This window comes from Gavia stellata, chromosome 2, assembly GCF_030936135.1.
Source record: "Gavia stellata isolate bGavSte3 chromosome 2, bGavSte3.hap2, whole genome shotgun sequence".
Classification (NCBI taxonomy): Eukaryota; Metazoa; Chordata; class Aves; order Gaviiformes; family Gaviidae; genus Gavia; species Gavia stellata.
In genome coordinates, this window is record NC_082595.1 from 80,206,837 (window position 1) to 80,223,195 (window position 16,359).

The following is a 16,359-nucleotide window of genomic DNA, read 5'->3' on the forward strand; positions in this document are numbered from 1 at the left end:
AAAGCTATTATACTGTAATAAAAAGTAACTCAGTGAGAAAAGAGACTGTTTTAATCCTGATGTTCTATGTCTATTACATATGCTTTCTTCAGCTACTACTGAGGTTGCTTAGGCCTGTGGTATATAGGGCAAGAATACTGGTGTCTGAAGGCATAGTTTGTTGTCTGAGAGAATTACATGTTCTCACTCCTTGGATGCTTGTTATAGAGGTATTGTATGGTTTGAAAACACTATTTAACTTGGTTGTTATAGGGTCCAACTGGTGCAGCAGGACTTCCTGGGGAAGTAGGTCGTGCTGGTCCACCTGTAAGTACTGCTATATTTGCTAAAAATGTAGGTTTATTCAATTGCTAGAAGGTACTTATAGAAAAAAAATGAATAATTACTGTGCCGTCTAAATGCTATTTGGGTTATAACAGAACTTGAAAACGTATTTTTTTCCTCTACAGTGATCACTGGTAGAGGAAAGATTGTGTCTGAAGCTCATCAGAAATAAGGAACAATAAATAGCTCAAAGTCTTTAGATTAGATTAGAATTAAATGTTTCGTATAGTGGCCCATACTCTACTTCTCCTCTTATTCAAGGAAAGCTAAAATCAAAAAGGAAACGTGCCAAATACAAGAAATGTAAAACTTAACATTACATGCAGACCTTTAGCTTTACCCCTGTCTTCTCACATGTACATTATGGTATGTGACCACATACTATTTCTGTTTTCCTTTTGCGTATCAGTGAACGTGGCAATTTAGCATTTCCTCTTAGTCTCATTTTAAGTGTGACTCCATGTACTGACCTCACTGCTAAACTGTGCACTCAGTTTCAGCACACTGTCATATTTTGATTCCATACTTTTCCACTGAAATGCAAATTGAAACCAATTTTTATTTTTTTACTTGAAATCTGAAATAGCATTAAATTTTTGTTTAATGAAGCCTACTTTTTAATGCATACCTCTTCCTCTGTGTTGCGCTCAGTCATAAAATGAATATAAAAAAGAATATCAAAACCTGTCAATTTGTTTCGGAAGTGATCCATCTAGCTCACTATCTTGTCTGTAGCAAGGGCAATAATGGATAACTAGGGAATGTACAGGCTGTTTGTAAAATGACATTTTTCTGTCATACTGTGCCACATTCTGGCAGTTGGCAGTTCAGAGACTGCCTGAATCAGAAATTGCATCTGTGCTGCCTTTTTTCAAAAGCTATATATAAGTCTATGCTCCATTAATGTAGTCAGTCCATTTTTGAATCCATTTATATCACAGGCCTCCGCAACATGTGATAATGAGTCCCACAATGTAATTAGGCGTTTTGTGGAAAAGAAATACTCTTTTTTAGTGGTTTTAAACCTATGGCTCTATAGCTCGTGCATTGTGAGAATTAGTGAATAATTTTTCTATATTAATCTTGTTAATTTCATTTATGATTTAATAACATACCAAACATAATATTGAAATGACAGTATTAAGTTAAAAGGCAGTCCCTGTCAGAATATTAAATTTATTTTAATTAAAAGCATTCAGAAAACATAATTTGCAAAGGTTCTGTGTTGTCTTTACTTCTGAAAGCACTGGACATCAAAACTTCACAAACAGGAGAAGATTTTTAACTTGGTAAATTCATCTTGGGCTCTGAAAAAGGAGATTTCTTCCTCTCTGTGCTTTGGGCATTTTGGCCAGTTACTAGGATTCTTTTAATTCAGATAGAGGAGTGCCTAGATGATCCTGCAGTCAGATGTTCCAGCTTTCTAAAGCAGCTGAAAATTTATTGGGTTTTTATGGCTCCTATTCCACAACATGGTTCCCATTCTACTGAAAAATCGGTTTTCCCATTCTACTATGGGAGCCATGTTGTGGGTTTACATTTTAATTGGCTACCTAGCCTATCCTTCTGTAGCTACTTAATTTCTCACTGTTATTGTGTGGTATGAATATGTAACTGCTGGTTGTCACTATTACTATGAATCAACAAAATTATTTTACCTTTTTTTAGGGAGATCCAGGAAAAAGAGGGCCACCAGGGCCACCAGGACCACCAGGCCCTCGGGTAAGTGATTGCCTTTAATATGTGCCAATGTCTGAATTATGTATTGTTGCTGCTTGAACAAAACTTCTCCTCAAGTCCTACAGCTGAATACCAACTTTAGGATTTCAACAGGCTATATTAATTCATAATGTCTACAGGCTTGTGTTCAAAGACCAAGATACAACTCATTTAATCATATCAACATTTGATCTTCCATTTAGAAAGCAAGTTCCTGGTCTTTAAGGTTATAAAAGATAGTTTGAAACGCAAACGGTGTAACTTCTGTCATGATGTCTTCCCATTTCTGCAAATGGTCTTAAACTGGTTTTAAACTTCCCTGTGAATTATAGTATTACTGTAAATGTAGTCTTTGTTGGGCCTCACTGGTAGTACTTCAGCAGAGGTAGAATTTTCTCTGTTAGGAGGAGAAAAATTCAATATTTGGCTCATGAGCCAGAAATATATGCTCCCAGGTGGGTTAAGTTCTGATGTCTTTCTTGCAACCAGGCCTGCTACTTGCAAGGGATAGAAGAAAGCTTTACACCAGTGCTTTGCCTCTCTAGGGGAATGGTTATCTTCTCTCAGCCTCTTGGGAGGAGGGATGTGTGTTAGGCCTTTGTCTTGTGGCTATTTTTGTGCCCAGAGAGACAAGTGTTTGGCAGACACATTGGAGACTGGGTGCTGTGGAATGCAAACTGCTGGGAAATATGTGTCATACTAATGTCTTTTTAAAAGCTGTACTGTTCCTCTGCTGGACAGACCCTAAATCCATATGCTTTATCTATGCCATGTTTCTTGTTTTCATGAAAGTTGCCAGAGAATTGGCAGAGGCATTGTAAAAAATGTGAATGGTAAAGTAGAGAAGAGTATTTAGGAAACAAGTAAAAAGGAATTTTCAATAACGGCATATGCTTGTTGTATTCCTTGACAGTTTTGTCCTTTTTAGATTTCTGAAGTGCCGCAATCCCACTCCAGTTGATGACATTATCGACCCAAACATACCCTCACATTTTTTTTAAATCCTTCTGTATAAAAGGAGACCAGCTCATTCTTTAAACTCTCCTGTGCTTCTCTCTGGAACAGTATGCTTCCTCTCACTGGGCTTTAAAGAATCCAGCTGCTGCTGTGAAATCATATCTCTCCCTGTTGTGCCTCATAAGCCTCGCGTTAGCTTCCATCAAATATTTGATTTAATATGAGGAATGGCCTTTCCCCCACTGAGTCCATCTCATTGTACACTGATCTCTCATTTATTGCAATTCTATTAACTGCCAGACATCTCACTTGTCTACCAATACTTGTGTTGTGGGAAGATTATTTTCTCTGTAAAGATCTGAATCTTGCTGAATGGTAATAAGTTGGAAAAGTAAAATTATCCTTATTACAGAAGTTGTCTTGGGTTCTGTTGGAAATTCATGGAGTTTGGATGTATTTGCTATACATTTAATAGAAAATATGTTTTAGGTAGCTTAAAAACCAAAAATACTTTGTTTTTCAGAAAAGTTGGTCTAAGTTAGAGGACAGGATTTTGCAGGTACCTGCAATCCTACAATAAAGTGCTACTGTTTAGGTGCTTTTCATGTCAGAGATCCTTCAGTTGATTATACTTCTGATTCCAGCTTTAGATAGTATTTTCTGTTTTGTCTAATGACTATATTGTATAATGAGTCAGGTCTGGTTATTTCTCTTTTGCTGACTTTGATTAATTTAATTTAATTTAGGGAACAATTGGCCTGCAAGATGGTGACCCATTGGTAAGATAGTTGTCCACTTTTTTTTTTTAATAAATAATCTCAGACAACCTTATTCAACCTACGTGGTAGTAACTGTGTGGATGCTTTTCCAGTGTCCCAGTGCTTGTCCACCTGGCCGCCCAGGACATGCTGGCTTAATGGGAATGAAGGTAAGAGAATCCGTTTGTTCAAGCATTCCTTACAGAAATACTGTCTCAAAGTGCTAGGGAGGGTAATTGCTGGCTTGACAGAAGGGCAGTTCACTGTTAATTTCAAAAAATATTGCATCAGTGGGGATACTTAGGGTTATTTCAACTCTTGACTGCCAAAATAACCTCTCGTTGTTGAAATCTCTTACTGCTGTGTAATCTTCAGGGCAAAATTTATGTGTGGTCCTGAAAGGATTAGAGTATGTGGAGGATTGCTTCATTCACTTTCTGGACCATTTGTAGTCTGACTTCAGAAACTGTTAAATATTTCCCCAAATCCTTGTTTTTTTTTTTTCCTTCTGTCCCTCTTCCTGGGAGACCTATAACATACTAAATTGAAACGAACACTTTTTGAGTCTCATTTTATCTAAGTTTTTTTTTTATGTATTCTTTGCTGGTTTCTAGGAATACTGTTGGCCTGAGGAAATTCTTATGGGATAACATAAGAATAAATACTAACCTGCCTAGAAATACAGCCTTGTTAGATCCAGGAGCAGATCTTTTTGAACATGGAACTTAATATGTGGTGTTAACTAGATAGGTGAGGAAGCAGTGGTGAATGGGGATTGCAGAGGGAACAGCAAGATAGTTCTGAGAATTCTGTATCTGTTTTGCAAAACTCAGTATTTTAATTTTGAATAATCTCTGTTTATTTATTTATTTTGGTTTCTACATGTATTTTAGGGACAGAAAGGTTCAAAAGGAGAGTCTGGTGAACCAGGAAAACAAGGTTATAAGGTAAAAAAAAAAAAAAAAGAGGAGAAACTGCTGTTGTTTTTAGCAAGCTAATAGTAGTTTAGCCTCTTCTTTGAAAACAGTATTATATTTTGTTAGAACCATGAACCGTTTTACCTGAATGCATTAAGAGATACTACATATCGTAATGCTCCAGAGTAACCGAAGGCATATCTATTCTTCATTCACCTGTACTCTGTATTTGTTATGATGCAGAAGTCATACTCCTCTTGCTTTTTATTTTGATCATTCAATTTAATTATTATGGAACACATGGCAAAAATTGAAGTAAAATTTATTAATTGGAAAACTTCCAAACATTTAAATGCAGAAGAATTCTGTGGATTTACCAAGTAAATTGTTCTGTGACACAGATGAGTAGTAACAGGAAGATTAAGAGGGAAAAATGTATTTCAGAGGGAAAGGACACATACTTTGTGTTTATAGGTAAAGAAAGATTATAACTATAGTAAAAAGGCCAAGTCCGATTCAGCTTTAAGACTGAAATGTGAACTGTTTTAAGGTGTTTCATTTGAATTAAACTTGTTTAATATTGAAATATTTGTAAGAAAAGTTGAGAAGATTTGCACTGCCTTGGCCCATGCTTCAATCATAGAATCATTTAGGTTGGAAAAGACATTTAAGATCATCAAGTCCAACCATAAACTTAACACTACCAAGTCCCCCAATGCTGGAGAAAAAAAAATTGGAGAAAATTAAAAAAAAAAAAAATCCTGCTCTCTATTCCTAAGCATATTGAAAAAAAAATTAATTAATTAGAAACAGCTTGCCTATTTTTTTTCCTGGATGTTGAGCAGTTGTCTTATGCTCCAAAATCCCTTTTTGCAAGTTAAACTGGCAGTAAGTTCTGTCATTCCATTAGTGTGCACTATCATTGTATGAGAGAGGTTATCATCTAATCAAATAGGGGTTTGACCAGATAAGGCATTTTACCATTTTAATTTTCAAAAAATTCTGAAGCGCAATGCAGTATTGTGATGCAGAGCTACTAGCATATCCAGTCCATTCACATATATCATAGAATCATAGAATTGTTTAGGTTGGAAAAGAACTTTAAGATCATCAAGTCCAACCGTTAACCTAACCCTGCTAAGTCCACCACTAAACCATGTCCCTACGCGTCTCATCCACCCAGGGATGGTGACTCAACCACCTCCCTGGGCAGCCCATTCCAATGCCTGACAACCCTTTCAGTGAAGAAATTTTTCCTAATATCCAATCTAAACCTCCTCTGACGCAACTTGAGGCCATTTCCTCTTGTCCTAAACAACCCCAGGTCCCTCAGCCACTCCTTATAATACTTATGCTTCAGACCCTTCACCAGCTTCGTTGCCCTTCTCTGGACATGCTCCAGCACCTCAATGTCCTTGTAGCGAGGGGCCCAAAACTGAACAAAGTATTCAAGGTGCAGCCTCACCAGTGCCGAGTACAAAGGTACAATCACTTCCCTACTCCTGCTGGCCACACTATTTCTGATACAGGCCAGGATGCCATTGGCCTTTTTGGCCACCTGGGCACACTGCTGGCTCATCTTCAGCCGGCTGTCAAACAGCACCCCCAGGTCCTTTTCTGCAGGGCAGCTTTCCAGCCACTCTTCCCCAAGCCTGTAGAGTTGCATGGGGTTGTTGTCAGCACTTGGCCTTGTTGAACCGCATACAACTGGCCTCGGCCCGTTGATCCAGCCTGTCCAGATCCCTCTGCAGAGCCTTTCTACCCTCAAGCAGATCAACACTCCCGCCCAACTTGGTGTCATTTGCAAACTTACTGAGGGTGCACTCGATCCCCTCATCCAGATCATTGATAAAGATATTAAAGAGAACTGGCCCCCGTACCGAGCTCTGGGGAACACTGCTTGTGACCGGCTGCCAACTGGATTTATCTCCATTCACCACAACCCTTTGAGCTTGGCGATCCAGCCAGTTTTTTAGCCAGTGAAGAGTGCACCTGTCCAAGCAATAAGCAGCCAGTTTCTCCAGGAGAATGCTGTGGGAAACAGTGTCAAAGGCTTTACTAAAGTCTAGGTAGACTACATCCACAGCCTCTCCCTCATCCACTAAGCAGGTCACCTTGTCATAGAAGGAGATAAGGTTAGTCAAGCAGTATACCTGCTTTTTATTATATTACATTTTTAGTCTAAAAGAACAAGAAAAGCTAAAGAGATTAATTTCAAGAAAAAAAGGAATGACAGAGTAAAATATCATTATTCTTCTTTGTACTGGGGTTGCTTTGAAATTACCCTCTTGACTAATAGCTGAATGGAATGTGAACCTAAATGAGTATCTGTCTATGTTCTGAGGAAGTAGCGTGACTCCATTTGGATTTCTTTCAAGCAGGACATGGTGACAGAAAACAGTAAGTAGTAAATGTACCTCCTACGACGAGGGAGTAATATGCATGGTATGGGTTAGCTATAGATGTATTCCTTTTGCTTTCCCAGGGTGAAGAAGGGGACCAAGGACCCAGTGGTGAAGTGGGAGCTCAAGGCCCTCCAGTAAAGTATTTCCTCTTAAATAGTGTTACCCATTTGCTTTATTATGTCATAATTTATTTTCTTATTATTGTAAGAAAACAGGTATTATAAAATCTCCTTTCTCTTTATTCTACCATATTGTCTATGAGTGAAAGTAGAATTATTTAAATCCCTCCAGAAAGCTACATTATTGCTTGGCACAAAGCTCTAAATAGTTCTGTGGAAAGGCTTATTTTAAAAAGTATTTCATGCCCTAAACTTTGTGTTGTGCTTAGATTGTGCAAGTAGTTGGTTTTTTGTTTTTTTTTTTTTTTCCCTTGGCCTTCCTTTCCATGATTTTGATGACTCTGACTTCATCCGTGCAAAGCTAGTGTTTGTTTAAAACATGGTTAACTGTGAAATTCAGACTTAGCTAAGACTTGAGGATGAAGTAGCAGCCACTGAAGAACAGATTTTTTTATTTTTTTTTTCCTTAAGTTTTTTGCCTTTTTGCCTGCCAAAGAAGCATCCTTCAATCACACCTATAATTTTGGAATTATTTTCTTGTCCTGCTTCACTTGACCTCTTTGTTCTGGCACATACCTCCTCAGCTTGTTTCCTTGTGAGGAGCTCTTCTTATGGTTACCACAGCTGAACAGGCAACAGGGAACGGAATAAAGGGGTCATTCTAAGTAAGAGAAATACTCATAGACATAACACTTAATTTCTGTAGTTTATTTTCTGATAGGGTCTTAAGCTTTTTTTCTTAGGTGTGAAACTGTTTCTGTAATGTCATTGGTGTCCAGATGTGATATTATACAGGAGTTTACCTTGATGCACGACATCCAAATCCTAAATTACAGAGTTCTCTATAAACACAAAACAACATAAACCTCTGGATTAGGACTAGAGAAAGATAAAGAGCAGAGACTAAGTAAAGGAAAGGGTGTAATCCTTCTTATGTTTGATGCTGAAAAAGTATCCTTGGCGCCCTGGTGCAGAGAAGGTACTTGTGTAAGATGCAGCTTTGGCTGTCTGAAGGGCCTGTGGGGACCAATTCATTTAACTCAGTTTGGTAAAGGTCTTCAATAACTGTGAAATAACACAGTAGAATTAAAAAACAATTAGAAACTGACTTTCCTTTCCCTATATTTTTTTTAATGCATTACTTGTTTCACTTCACTGTTTCACCAGCTGATGACCTTACAAACAAGCTTTAAAATAATTGTTCCTTATTAAAATGTAGGATTCATAATATGCAGAAAGTGATGTCAGATAGACAACCTATGGAAAAGAGGGTAGACAAGGCTTTAGTGGCACAGATGGAGAGGCTGTAGACTCTGTTGTATTATTTTCTTCGATGTTTCTTATATAAATGAATGTAAGGCTCAGATCCGTAGAAGGGATTAGGAATCCAGTCTCCAAAGCAGCACCTGCAATCCAACACTTTTATGTAATTCATTGACAAGAGGACTTTCATAAGATAGCCACCTCTGGGAGAGGTGTTGCTTTTGATAGAAAGTAGTGGGTGCTGCAATGTGCCTATTTCCATCTCTGATCTTGGAACAAGGATTAGACTGTTGGTCTCTCCCTTGTTGGACTACTGTAGTCACTGTTGCATTATCATGATTTTTCTCACGATTTGGGCTGACAAAGCTTTAAATGTTCTGTGCAAGATTCCATCTAACTTCGTTAGGAGCAAGTAAAAGGACTGCCCATCTAGAGTCTGGTCAAGGAGTAGGTTTGCCTATGCTGCGTGAAGTGCCTGTAGCTGTTTCATTGACACAGTTGTAGTGCATTCTTCTTGTTGCAGGACAAACATGTTATGGCTGAGAGTTTGGCCTCTCTGCAGAGAGGAGACATGTTATGTAGTTTCAGTCTCTCAGGAAGAGGAAAAAATTGAAGCCAAATTTCCCACGAGACTGTATTTTGATACATCCTGCTGCGCTGGGATGTCTACTCAGTCCAGCGTCTCAGATGTGGTGGGCATATAAATTTAGCGCTTGTATTCTCGAAAACCTTGCCCAATTTTGTCTGCCTCTGGAGTTCTATAAAGTTTGATGGTACCTTTCTCTTGCATCTGTCCTATACCCTCTTAAGACAGCTTAGCACTTTTGCAAATCTGGCCTTCATGTGTTCTTCTCACACAGGCTGCACAGGGAGATTGCTTCAACTCTGTGGTAACCAAGAAGAGAAATCGGTGGGCTTTTTCAGTCCTTAAGGCATATTTGTGGTGGTAGCATTCAACCTGATAGTTTTGTTATTCTTTTAAAAAGTCTTAAATTACTAAAATATCAAATTACCACATAAATTAAATATTCTAATACAGACCTAGCTGGATTTCTCTTTTTATTCTAAGAAAATAGTAAAATAAGCATAAAGAAAGCATGTAGAACTCTGAGACTTCTGTCTGAAAACTAGGACAGTTCAGATTATGGTTAAATCTTTTAATCAGAATATACTTTTCTTTTTCAGGGCATTGTAGGTATCAGAGGTATAAGTGGTATAACGGGACCTAAAGGTACCAAAGTGAGTATTAACCTTTCATTCCATAAAATGGTCTGGATAAAAAAAATGTACACCCCTGAATGTTTTTAAAGCTTATTTAAGCTTTATTTCCCTGCATTTTCTCTCTCCTGCCAGCTGTATTTCCATAGCTACTGTACTTCTGGTTAGGAAGAAAGGCAGCTTGGTCCTGATTAAAGAAGTACATGTACTCTTCACACCTTTCCCTCTGATCCTTGGATTTATAGTAGTTTGGCATGTGTGCAAGTATGTGGTTAGCAAGATAGCAAGTTATAGCAGTTATAAACTATAGCATATTTTATTTAAAGCTAAAATTTATGAAGTAGTCCCTCCTGTGATTTACATCTTCCTGAAGCCTTTTGCTTCCACTGTCTGAGTTTTTATCAGAATTTTTTATTGAGAGTTTGTTTTTTCTCCATTCTTTCTGCTTCTTCCATCTTTTGTGTCTTAAATTGCTGCCAGTGGGATTCATGTTTATGTGGGCTCTGACTTTGCTGGGTAATTTTCCTGCTGTTCATCAAAGTGTTTCTAACTGTTATTTCAAAACTGTCTGTTACATTTCTATTCTTACGATCTTGCTAAATCTATATGGTAGAAAATTTCTGGAGGGAGTAAAACGTAGCAATCATGCCATTGTCTCCTTCTCCAGAAATGAAATAATAGAAACCTTATTCTGTGATCGTCTATGTTCAGAAACAACATCAAATTTGTCCTGATTATGAAACTTCTCATGAGTGATCTTACCTAACCTCTTGGACACATTTGCTAAGCTATTACTATTTTACTTTGCTTTTCTGGCCTTCTTTGTATCTTCTAATTCTTCATGGTTATTTGCCTACATTTTTGTGCTGTTTTGTCTATTTGAAATATTTACTACATCTGTTTGACAAAGGAGTTCCTTATTCTCTCTAAATCTTTTCAAAAACATTTTTTTTTTTTCCCTCTCCATTTAAAATTACTTACAGGGTAGCAATTGCATTGTTTTCCTGAAACATGTGATAAAAATAGCTGCACTGCACTTGATGATTTCGCATTTTGATGCTATTCTATTATGTGGTGAAGGAGTAATTAAGGAAGACACATTTTCTGAAGTAGTGTGAAAAGGTCTACCTCCTTGCTGTCCAATATGATTTTTTTTTTTAGAGAATGAACTGAATGTCATTTTTTGAATGACATTTTTCCATAGTTAAAAAATATTGGCTTTCATAACTCCACAAAAAAACAAGACAGATTTTAAAAAAAAAGTTTGCCAAAATTCCTTTGTGGTTTTTTTTTTTTTGGTTTTTGGTTTTTTTAAAAATTAGAACTATTAAAAAAACTTCAGCTGTAGAGAATTTGCAGCTCCCAGCAAACCGGGAGGGAGCATAAGTTGTTAGTGTTTCAGCACTTCATTTTAATGTCTTGTGTTACCTACTTCTTTTTTGTAGGGAGCTCGTGGGCTTGATGGTGAGCCTGGTCCGCAAGGTCTTCCTGGTGCACCTGTAAGTAAACTGTGCGTTAGCCAAACACTTCCCAGGGTACCCAGTTAGAGACTAAGTCCTGAAACTTTGTGGCCGTGAATCAGAAAAGCCTCTGATTAATCCAATTCCATTGATTTCCCACAGGTGAATAAATGATATGACAGTGATGTCAGGTCCAGAATCTCTCACTGTCCCCAAGGAATTATGGGGTAGATGAACACATTTTAGCCTCTTAGTATGTTATTGTTACCTCTTTATTCTGAGTGCTACTTTGCATTAGGGTGGCTTGGAATCTTTCAGGTTTGGTTGTTTTTTTTTTTAAATTCTTTCCGTCTCCCTGCCCCCACAGCTGGAATTTATGCTTGGAATAGCCAGTAACTGTATGGGTTGAAGAAGTGAGTGCAATATCCTTTGCTTAGACACTCCTGGATTCCTAGGGGATGGCTTGAGCTGTGGTTTTTTTTTTTTTAATGTAGCTGTCAGCTGCAGTTTTAAGAAACTGCATTTTTAAATATCGTATGAGTTTAAGATGTCTGCTTTAACCAAATGTGAATTGTAGTGTTGTTGATTTACTGGAGGTTTTAGCTAATAATACCAGTAAGTTTATCCTGTTTTTATTGCTAAAATAATCTTTTTTTTTTCTTTCTTTTTTTTTTCTTGTAGGGGGATCAAGGACAGAGAGGTCCACTGGGAGAGGCAGGTCCGAAGGGAGAAAGGGTGAGCACAGACAAATTTCAACTCTGTTGACTTGCAAACATTGGTTACTTATAGTATATAAACATACAGCATAGTTGGTAATCTCAAAGTAAGGCATATCTGAATGAGTGTGTGTTGACATTCTTTGCATCTGTCATTTCAGTGTATTAATTTTCATTTTTAAAAATTATTGTTTTTCTTAGGGCCCTCAAGGTACAAGAGGAATAAATGGTCTCCCTGGGCCTAAAGGAGAGTCTGTATGTATATTTCATTTCTTCATTTGCTCCATGTCATGCTAATTTGTATATCCGAGTGAAATATCTCAAAAAATACATTAATTTTTTTTTTTTTTTTTTTTCAAGGGCTTACCAGGAGTTGATGGCCGGGAAGGGATCCCTGGAATGCCTGGAGCAAAAGTAAGGCACAGCTGGCATATATCTGAGATCTGGTAGTGCCCTAGATTTGTTCACTCATTTGTGGCTTTTTGTTGTGCTGCTGCCCGTGGCTTTATGCACATTATAAGGGTAATTGAATGAACTTTCCCATCCTAGAGATCCAAAAGTACTCCAGATCTGTGTTCCAGAAATAAAATTCTCCTCTTGTTTGATTTGCATAAAATACAACTTAAAATATTTTTCAGGGTGAACCAGGAAAACCCGGAGCTCCAGGTGATGCAGGGCTTCAGGGACTGCCAGTAAGTTTCTAGTATTTTACCTTTGAAGTTAGGCTCGGTTCAAACCACAGAAAGGCCATATATATAGGTTAGTTTGATCCTGATGTTGGAGTAATTTAAGTGAAAACCTAAGCAAAAGGCCCAGGAAGACTATGTGTAATGCAATGGGAAATTCTGCTATGTGTATACAAAACTTTTGCACAAAAGCCTAAAACTCCTCATGGTACCGTAGCGAGGAGCTCAGTTTTACAAAGCATTTGTGGCCAGTATGCAATTATTTTAGGGTTTCTCATATTTGAGACCCTGTGGGTATTATGGTGTGACCCCACAATTAGAGCTGGTCTCTTTGTATTGACTAGGGCCAAACCTATTCCCAGGGTGGGCTGGAAGAGCTGACCTGCTAGTCTAACATACCTTAGATAAACAATCATCTCCTTTTGATATTCTGCTGGCTCAGAACATCTGGAATGCATCACACTTATACTTCTTTCTGTGTGTGTGGAGTTTTCTAGTGTGTCCCCTGTGGTGAAGTTCTAGGGAATCAGTAGTGCTTTATGGACTCTCTTAGAAGGTAATCCTCACACATTAACTGAGTAAGTTTGAAAAACTGTGCCAATTGTCAAAAGCTAAATAGCATAGTGTTTCAAAGAAGTTTCTGTAGGAGAAATTGCTGTGAGGATATAGTGAAGGAGCTGTATTAGTATAGAACTGGAAGTGAATTTGTAATATGAAGTGAGCTATTAAGCTTGGAAGAAAATTTGGTAAAAGCATACTTGCTATGAGCTGCTGCACAGAAGTGAGGAGGAGATGACATGTGTACAAAAAGTATCTGTTAAACTCTCTACCTCCAGTCTCACAATACTGGGTCCGAGGATCTATTTCTAGTGTAAGCCAGAAAAAGCCACAACTTCGCACTTTTCCATGCTCCTTTTGCCAATTTATGAAGTAGAAATAATACTCCTTATCTGTTACTTTGTAAATAGAAAGAATTCAAGCTTGGTCCATTATTGGATAAAAGTGCTTCAATATCAACTAAAAGGACTAGAAATACTTTAACATGAGAGAAATGTTTTTTAACACCATTTCCAATCCCCTTAACAACAAATAAACACTATAAATGTTATTTCTTTCAGGGTTTACCAGGCTCTCCAGGTGTGAAAGGCATTCCTGGCCCAAAGGTAAATAATCTTGAGTATTGACTTTCTTATAATACTGTATTTGTGCTTATCAAGTTACAAAGTATTCAGTGAAATTATATTAACTTTCCGTTGTGGTAAGAGACAAGCCTTTGGCTGAAAGAATTAAATATATTCTTTCATCAGCTCTAGTCCTGTGCTTTTTCATGATTCTTTTGCTATATGATGTGGTTTTCATCATTCCAGGCATTAAATAATACCTAAAAAAAGGCCATTTCCTTTTAAATTTATAAAAGTCCTTGCTAGAGGAGGCATGTGACATGGGTACCTCACTACAGTTTGAAATGAGGGATCTCATAATGAGAATAGTATTTATAGCTGCCCTAAGTTGATTGAATCACAGAGATTGTCATCTCTATTTACGTACCACCAAATTGCAGCAACAATTCCAATTAAGTTTAAAAAAGTATTGTATGATTAAGACTATGGAATGTTTCAGACAATAGTGTTTGAGTTTAGTTTTACGTAATTGAGAAAGAAAACTAGACTGATACATGAATTTCTGCTGAAATTACATGGAATAATATTACCCTTCTGTGATTTGAGAGCAGCAATCAAGCCTGTTTGGGATTTGTCAGTACATAAACAAAAAAAGAACTGAAATCTGACTTTTGAAAAATTAGATGGAAGGAATTAGGTGAAAGTTAAACGAAGACCAAAATAAGTAAAAATGAAATTTAAAAAATTAATACAGGCTGAATTTTTTTTTTTTAAGACCTTATTGATTTCCTTATTTTTTATTTTAAAATGGAACAGTAAACCATTGGCTTGGCTAATATTTTTTATCTTTTGTCCAACAGGGTAATAGAGGTCCCCCTGGGGTGCCAGGTTTGATGGGAAATTCTGGTAAACCGGTAAGATCATTAATCTTATTCAAAAGATCTAGAAAAGCGAAAAGTTTTGCATTGCGCAAAAAAACACTTTTCAAATTTGTTGCATTCTTCCTATCCCCAAAACAGGGTGAACAGGGGCCAGAGGGAGAAGCAGGTCCAACAGGACCCCGGGGACCACCAGTAAGTATTGAATAAATTTCTAACTGAGCGTATGTAATATTGTAGTGTCTCAAGTTATGGTTTCTGAAGCTAACCATGAGTCAAACATACTATTCAGCACAAGTGCTTATTTTTGAAGTAAATACTAGGTGTTCTTTAAACCCCTTCTGTATGAGGTGGATGTGCATCATCACATAGAGAAATCCAGAAGTACATGTCCTATGACTGTTTCTGGCTTTGGTGATAAATTAAATTTTCAACCTTTTTTTATATTCTACTGGTCTTTGTTTTGTTTTTAAATATGCTGAGTAAAAGCCCAAACAGAGGGAATGAGGGTGGTTTGTGACAAAAAGCTGGAACCAAACTCCTGTTCTTCCACTGCAACAGTCAACTCCAACCACTGGCATTGAAAAGCTTAAATTCACTAGCTGTCAGTAGATCACTTGCTCTTTTCTTTAACTTTTTTCAGCCTCTTAAGGAAGCTTGTGCTGTATATTACAAGGCTTAGCTGTATATTACAAGGATTTGAACTTTGGACTAAGTATTCAGAACATGAATTTTTTTTGTCTAGGATCTATTTCTAATGCAGGTAATGTGAACAGTGAGGCAAGGTGTGAAGGAAAGGTAGCTGTCTGTCCTACCTAGCAAAGAAAATGGCTAGAAACTGTCCTCAGCCCCCTTGGCATGGTTTGTCTTCATACTGCTAAATTCCCTTAACACCTCCTCATGTCTGAGAGCAGGCTGTGTGCACTCAAGTTGCATATTGGGAACAGTCTCCTGCCTGTGTTCCCAAAACTGTTCTTGGGCATTTTCTAGGAAAGTCCAGTTCACCTGAGACAAAAGCATGCTAACCATTTATCATGGATGATGGTGGGATACTACTTGGGCCTGTGCCTTGGCCCTTTCTAGTTGGTATGATGAATGTAGCAATAGTGATGTGTGAAGTACCACATTTACTTGGGAACGCTGATGTTGTAGTTTCTTTCACTGGAGATTTTGCTTAACACTAGAGAGGTTCGGAAGACTAGCGAAATCATTACTGGGCAGGTAGCTCGCTGCAGGAAATAAATGTGCTAAGGAAAGTGAACTGATGGCATTTGCTAAGGCTTAGTGTTGAAGACAAAGGACTAACTGTTTCTGAGGCATGCTTGGGGTACTAGAGAGTCTGCTGGGTACAGATTTCTGATTCCCTCTAGAGCGGACCTGGCATGTTAATCCTTCTGTGAGAGATGAGAGAGTCAGTGATTTGAAGAAAATTTTCATATACCAAAATTCAGTCTGACGACATTGACAAGGCTCCAGGCTCTGTAACCAATTGCTTTTGCAAGCTTCTCTCTTGCCCTTGATACCCTAGGGATACTTCCCTGGAATTTTCTGATCTTCTGCTGTCATACAGTGACATAAGAGTTTTACTCATGCAGTTGTAGAGTTATCCTCATACAGGGCTTAGAGAGTTACTGATAGGGATATATTTATAAGGGTATTTCGTGGGTCAGGAATATCTTCTCTGAATTAACTCTTAAACATACAGCAGCAGTCAGTTAAGTAACAGACTTTGTTTTCTTCTGTTTTCTTCTGTGCTTTGTGTTATCATGTGCTAGATGCATTAATTCATGTCATCACATTTATTTTAGACTGAATCTT

The 16,359-nt window shown here is 37.7% G+C and overlaps 1 protein-coding gene across 1 annotated transcript in view; it reads left to right on the forward strand.

Annotated features, from left to right (window-relative positions):
* The window catches only part of COL9A1 (collagen type IX alpha 1 chain), a 77,431-nt gene that overhangs the window by 30,092 nt on the left and 30,980 nt on the right, over window positions 1-16,359 (forward strand). The window contains exons 14-28 of the mRNA XM_059835416.1: window positions 253-306; window positions 1,993-2,046; window positions 3,747-3,779; window positions 3,872-3,928; window positions 4,652-4,705; window positions 7,161-7,214; window positions 9,648-9,701; window positions 11,126-11,179; window positions 11,822-11,875; window positions 12,058-12,111; window positions 12,217-12,270; window positions 12,495-12,548; window positions 13,661-13,705; window positions 14,524-14,577; window positions 14,683-14,736. Coding sequence (XP_059691399.1) covers window positions 253-306; window positions 1,993-2,046; window positions 3,747-3,779; window positions 3,872-3,928; window positions 4,652-4,705; window positions 7,161-7,214; window positions 9,648-9,701; window positions 11,126-11,179; window positions 11,822-11,875; window positions 12,058-12,111; window positions 12,217-12,270; window positions 12,495-12,548; window positions 13,661-13,705; window positions 14,524-14,577; window positions 14,683-14,736 — 783 coding nt within the window. The remainder of the gene's footprint in view (window positions 1-252; window positions 307-1,992; window positions 2,047-3,746; window positions 3,780-3,871; window positions 3,929-4,651; window positions 4,706-7,160; window positions 7,215-9,647; window positions 9,702-11,125; window positions 11,180-11,821; window positions 11,876-12,057; window positions 12,112-12,216; window positions 12,271-12,494; window positions 12,549-13,660; window positions 13,706-14,523; window positions 14,578-14,682; window positions 14,737-16,359) is intronic.